The sequence below is a fragment of the Sphaeroforma arctica genome, assembly GCF_001186125.1.
Source record: "Sphaeroforma arctica JP610 unplaced genomic scaffold supercont1.2403, whole genome shotgun sequence".
NCBI lineage: Eukaryota > Ichthyosporea > Ichthyophonida > Sphaeroforma > Sphaeroforma arctica.
Window position 1 is genome coordinate 1 of NW_014038155.1, and position 6,833 is coordinate 6,833.

At 40.2% G+C, this 6,833-nt stretch overlaps 1 protein-coding gene across 1 annotated transcript; it reads right to left on the minus strand.

Annotated features, from left to right (window-relative positions):
* Positions 1-2,548: 2,548 nt before the first annotated feature.
* SARC_12567 (hypothetical protein) lies at positions 2,549-3,806 on the minus strand (the record flags this gene model as incomplete). The annotated part of the gene is made up of 4 exons (XM_014293324.1): positions 2,549-2,610; positions 2,737-2,813; positions 3,334-3,502; positions 3,653-3,806. 4 exons carry the CDS (start codon positions 3,804-3,806, stop codon positions 2,549-2,551), a joined length of 462 nt encoding a protein of 153 aa, XP_014148799.1.
* Between the last annotated feature and the right edge of the window lie 3,027 nt (positions 3,807-6,833).

Below are 6,833 nucleotides of genomic sequence, written 5' to 3' on the forward strand. Positions count from 1 at the left end.
TATATATGAGTAGATTAACTAAACACTACCCCGTGGGTATGTAGATTCCACTAATCACTACCCCGACGATTACGGCAGTACATTTTCTTGACGATCACTTAGCAGATATATCCTCAAACCCTACCATATTTTTTAGGGGTAGTGAAATTTTAGGGTAGTAATAGTGGATTTTGAGGGGCGGGTTGAATAAGCTTATGATAGAGTTCATATACAAGTTTTTCACATGCGAATTAATTTCCTTCTTTATTCTGTAGTCCTAACGTACATTGTAAATACTTTCCGGCAAAGAGTACGCACTGATGAGAGAGGTCACTTTGTGATTTGCCAAGTATTTGCGGAGTTCTGACGACATATTTTGCATAATAGTGGATTTCCTTTGCGCTTGTATTCACGTCGATTCCTGGCACGTCGACTCTTTTTACGCCCTCGATGACCAGGATCGTTTAGAGGATATACCTGACATAATTTGCTCTCGATATCGAGTTCATTTGGAATTTGAAGAGTCACCGAATACTGCTTCACGTATGTCTTGACATGAAATACAGGGCTGTACCTGAATATTTAAAACAATGGTGGAAACATAGTAAATATAGTGGAATTTCTTTCAAACTTAAAATAGGTGAAACCAGTAAAATCAAGTGACTTACCATTTCTCATCTTGTAGGTTGTACTTTTCTTTGAATTTATCATACCCCCGGGAGTTGTCCAATGCTAATGTCATCAGAGTTCTGCCTCCGTGTACACATAGCATTCCCAACGCTTCTCGACGCAAGCATGCGCAAACCGATACACCTAGAGTGTGTGAAATAAAACGTTCATTAATGTCAATTCTGCCTACAGTAGTGGCTGGCTATTAACATGCTTGACAACGCAAAACAAAACAAAATCATTAGATCTACCATTAGATTTTAATGTTACTGAATACCGATCACGTACGGGTTCGTCTCTCAAGTCTTGAACAGTTGCCATGACACAGTCCTTGGAAACTGTAGTATTTCCATGTAGAATAGTCGTCAGTGATAATTTGAGAGTTTGGAACAGAGTTTGGTAATGAGATAACTATCTCATTAAGAGATGACACATACCTTTAGTCAGCAGTACTTTGATCTTTGACTCGGTCAACTTCCGTATGTATTGTATGTGTTGTAGTGCGGGTTCGGTCAGTGTATGACCGAGTGTGTATAGGCTTAAAGACTCAACTTGTCGACGACAGAACTTATCAGCAACGTACGCCAAGAATCCTCGGTTGAAACTCACCTAGCAATGAGTAAGCGTTAATCGATGCGAAGTATGAACTATACATGTCTCATAAATGCATCCGTTCAAGCGCAGAAATGTATCACAAACATATCAATTCAAGCACAGAAATGTATCACAAACATACCGGTCCCAAGCTACGTAACAGGTCGAGTACGACGTTTGTCTGTCTACTGAATTGGAAGTCACATCGCCAAACCTGCAAATATTGATTTCTAGTACGTGTACGAATTGATAAGAAAATATAACCTAATGCGATCAATATCCACAGTATAAAAGAATTTAACACACCCACTGCTGCTGCGATAGTGTCAAACTCACCAGGGTCCGCAGTGGTGTGTGCGGATATAGTGCATTCCTTTCTATGCTTCAGCAGGATCCGGCGACTTCTTTGTGCCCTCAATTCTGTATTTCTTTAATATAGTGCTGAAGTGTGTGCCAGCAAATACAATTTATAAATTGTTCTCAGCTTATCAGGGGTTTGCGCATATCGATAATTCACAAATAACTACACTACAGAAATACAGATAAAAGTATACCTTGAATTCCTCATCAACTGACGTGGCTGCCGACTGGTACATATCATCCAGAGTTTCGTTATTATACTGGAAACCCTTTTTCGATGCTAGTGTCGTTACATTGTCACGAAAGGGTTTCTCGCACCTAGCCCATAAATTATAGCAAGTAGCCAATTTACCTTTTTGATATTAGTATTTAACGTGGAGATAAAAGAGAATAAAGAAGCCTATCAATAGAGACAAATTGAGATTAGCATTCGATCCTACACATGGCTATCGGGAACTGATGACTATCTTTTGTTTTTATCAGACCTTTATCTCTGTCTGCGATAGCAATCTTTCAATCCGGGAAATCTACCTTTAATCTCTTACAGAAGCTGTCCCACCCGATGTGATTTTCTGTCGGTAGTTGACTTTATGCGCGTGGAACATTTTGATTATTTGCATCCTTGCAAGTCATCACAGCGATAACACCTTCAATGGTGATTGGTGAATTTTTTTTGACATACACAAACATGATACCAGACCGGATTTAAAAAAAAATAGCTAGAAAATGAAGAATATTCAAGACAGCAGCGAGGCTTACCTCGAAGATCGTTTTTCAGAAAAGTACAGTCCAGCACGCTCACATGTCTAGAATATCGCCAGAAATGCTTGCACGCAGATGGCGCGAAGTAAGAGCTATTAAACATCGCTGCATCTTTCTGTTGGACATAATCACATTTAACTAAAGAGAGAATGTATGTTTCATTTCTATCTGCTTCACAGCATTTTTAAACGGACTCTGGGAACCGCGGATATTTTGACATGATTGTCGACAAAGAGTCCATGCGACCTGCACATATGAAATAACAAATTGAGTGTAAGGTTGTAGATATATAAAAGGCAATCGGTAACTAATAATTGTCAACCACGGTAACGATGCCAACATCAATAAAATAATAGTTCATTTGAAACCTACCGGAAAGTAAGAAGTTCTGCATTTGACCCCTTTTAATGTCATTCGGATCATCGAGCTTTGTTTTGAGGTCAGCGGCGCTGTAGTTGAGAGAAGGAAGAATATAACAGGTATTATCAATATGAGGTAGATGGTATCTAAACGAGCAAGTGTGATAAAATTGCAGCGGGGGTAATATAACTCTCCTCTGCTGAACTGACCAGATTTGAATTCTTTGAGTGTTTTGCCAAGACGAGAGGACTTTATATGTCTGAGTTGTACATTTCTGTTCCTTGAGGCTGGCTTTCTATCGCAATCTTTTGAATGATCTTTACTTGCAGTACATTTCCACTCTCCACTATAGTCCCCTCTCACGTACACGGGCACACCGTTGCGTTAATAATCACAGCCGGGTGTAGCGCACATTTATCGTCTCCGCGGTTTTTTCTTTCCGCCATTTTCACGGAGTCTGTATAGTATATTAGCACAGTATTGTGAGAAGAGAATATATCCTACTGATAGTAGAGTATTAAATAGTTTGCGAGGGACCGACGATAAACTAACTCAAACCGCTCAAGAATGTGCACGCCACTATCATCAAAACTATCACTTGAAACTTACAATACAGCTTTCCGCATTCGCTGGGCGTGGGCATATACCGCATTTATGAAAGCATCTTCATCCTTGAACGTCTCGTTGCTCTTCACTGTTCCTAGGTAAAAGAGCGTAAGATTCGTGCTCCAACCCATCACGATCCGAGATATCCACACAACACCCATCGCGAAGAATTCTAGAAGAAAATGTGAGGCAAAATATAATTCAACCCCTACTAGTCAATTTCATCTAGGTCATACGCATTCTTTCAAATAATCAGAACACAAGTAAAAAAAATAAAAAATCGACATACATACTTAACAACCGAATGAATGAATTAACATACCTTTCATGTTCTTCCCTGAATTGTCTGCTCGTGCTATGCTTTCTCTGAGACTTCCAGGATTTACAGGCGAAATCAAATTCTGTAGAAGCTGAATGCTATTGGAGTCGGCCATGTCATCTTGGAGAAAACCCTCTAAAAAAAGTTGATCTTTCATCTCTTGTCATAGAAGGGATAACACGTGATAGCACCTCCACCCTTTCTCTTTTAGAGCTGATTTGGAACCTGTGGGTAAGTTTATCCACGAGTTCTTTACTCGGGAGGTCATCCTGCCACCCTGAAGTTTCATTGAGCTCAGACCAACTCGTGCTTCTCCATATGTTCTGATCATTGTCGTATTCATACAGTTTCTCTATTGAGATACTACCATCAGTCAGAAACATATCTGTCTCAGATTCTGATCCTGTCGTAGATCTTGCTTCTGAATCGGCGCTCAAACTAATGTAGTCATCGACGGTCTCTCTTGTAGATTCGAAATCCTGGTTCTGGTCCACAACACTGGATTTGCTCTTGTCGTCCTCCAAGATGTAAGTTTCAGTCTATCAAGGCGATATTAACGCCTTAGAGTAATTAAACGCTTAGGTTAAGTCTAAGTATAATTAAATTCAATGTAAATAAACGAAATGAGTCTTTTAGTAAAGTTAGGTATGCCTCGTGAAAACAGCAATACTCTGAGGGATTGTGAGGCTGGGACATTGTCTATATATAATCCTCTCAGTACTGTTTTCGCCGAAGGGATTTTATTTAGTGTTTCGTTGTCGCTCTAATAGAAACTATGGTATGTTTCGTTGGGGCAAATCCGAGAGACTCATAAAATCCTATCTTTAGAAAAAAGAAATGAAAAATACTCTTGATGTCCATAGTTATTGCATTAACCAATAACTTGCCACTTATCAAGAATTACCGACTTAGCCTTCATCAGACTGGCACATCTGGTTGGCTGAACGGAGGATAAACTAAGCAACGCTAAGAGTCGTTAGAAACCTATGTTCGGTTGAGCCATCTCGCTACTGAAGTATTCAGATTTAAATAGATTTGGAAGGTTAATATAATTCTATTAATAGAACTAGACCAAATTTTTTATTTGGTATTTTACTGGGGCCTTTTAATGGCCCTGTCCAAATATCTGATATGTAAAATGGAAAAGGTATTTAATTAATAAAAACCGTTAAACCCCATTTAAGAGTTTACGTACTTTTAAGAGTACGTTTTACGTACTATTAAGAGTACGTTTATATTACAAGATTCAAATGTGGAGGCCCGACTTTTACACAGTCACCACCCAGCTTTGAGACCCAGGAAAAGCAAGTTGCTCACTCAAGCTGATCATGGGTCAAAAAAGCGAGAAAGGAAAACGGGTCGAAAACATTAAGTAGCATAACGTATAGTTAATGTTCCTCAGGCGGAGAAGTTAAGCATTCTTGGCTACCCTGTGAGTTTTGGGTTTAGGTCCAGTAAGTCCGTGGTGGTCGACTGGACGTTTCTTACGCCTCAATGTTTTTGGAACATACGAAGGATGAGCAGTAAAACTCGAGATAAACGCTGTTGGCGGGTAAGTTTTAACCTCCGTGCCTTCAAAATGCTATCTTTTTCAGCCTGTGACTTATGTAGGCGTTTACGCCATTTTCTGTCAAAGGCCTTTAAATAGTCCTGATTGTCAAAAGCGTCTAAAGTTAACTTAGCGATTGTATCGTCTATAAAGCGTGTACGATAGTATGTATATCCTCTTTAATCTGTTCTCCATATAATATCTTTGAATTCGGAGCGGTCAAGAGGTACAGTAGAATCATGTCTTCTTGCGAGAATAATCTCAGTAGTCGGAATCCGACTAGTGCCTATATTTAAAGCACTAGAACCGTCGGGGTTATTAACCTCATACTCCACTTTTAGTGTCGGCTACAGAGATTATGTATGGTCCTATCCATTTTGAAGTTAGTACAGTAGCATCGGAATTACGTTGACGGATGTTAACTCTGTCTCCAACCTGATACTTGCTATCTTTTGGTAGCATTCCATCTATTTTGCTTTTTTAATATGGCCACATTGCGTGTCTCTCGCAAGCAAGGATATACAACGTTGTGTATACGTTATACCTTCTCTAACCATGGTAACTCATGGTGATCAGGTTCGTCCTTGTTAAAGGGTATTTGTAGCTCACTATATCTGCCACGAAAATAGTGAGCGGGTTTTGTTCCTGTAACCGGATCAGCACACTCGTTCATCTGCATCATCCGTTAATGCAGTATGTGTAAGAAGAATTTAAGTCTTCTGTGACGCGTTTCATTCGCGCCTTGTGTTTGCGGTTTATATGGTACACCCCTTTTATGGCACATGCCTGATACGAGTACTAACGATTCCATTATGTCATCGCAGAACTCGCTACCATTATCAGTGCACATGATACCTGGCCACCCGTGGTCAGCAAAGACTTGGCAATACAATTCTGCCACGGTCTGCGTACTCTTGTCCTTTAAAGGATAGAGCAAGCTATACTGTGACGCCACATCAAAGAAGTGGCATACGTAACGGTCGCCTGTGTGCTCGGACATAGGCAGGTCAACCAGATCAATGATGACCCTGCGCCATGGAACATCTTCAGTCACACTCTTAAGCGGTGCGAACCCATAGCGCTTAATCTGGTTGAGATCACGGTCTGTACATGACTGATATACTCTGTCAACTAAAGTTGCCAGCTTAGGGTGCGCGATCCCATTTCGCTTAGCATCTTTAAGTGCGTCTACTACGTTCTGGTGCTTCAGGTTATGGTTTTGCGTCAGCCAAGCAAGAATGTTTTTATCATTCTGTTCCTCCAGAATAAAGGTAGGGTGTTGAGAATCCACTTGCGTGGTCTCTAAGTCTGTAGTGTTTCCAGACCCCTGTCCTTCTTTCGCATGAGTGTCATGAGTGCGCTCGTGCGCGTTTGATACACCTGACTTATTTAATAGTCGTATTATATGTGTATATACTTCGGGATTATCTTTCATTAATCCCTTTAAAAATAGGGTTTGAAAGAATTCGGGCTTGGACTTTATGTTATTAAACAGAGTACTAGCCAGAGACTGACGCTTCTTAACAGTAGCGTCGTTAGTAGATTGTATTTCTTGTGCACAGACTTCAAGTGCTGTGTTGCCTTTGAACTGCTTAACGTTCAATTGGGTAGAGAGTGGAATCTCTGATTCTTTGG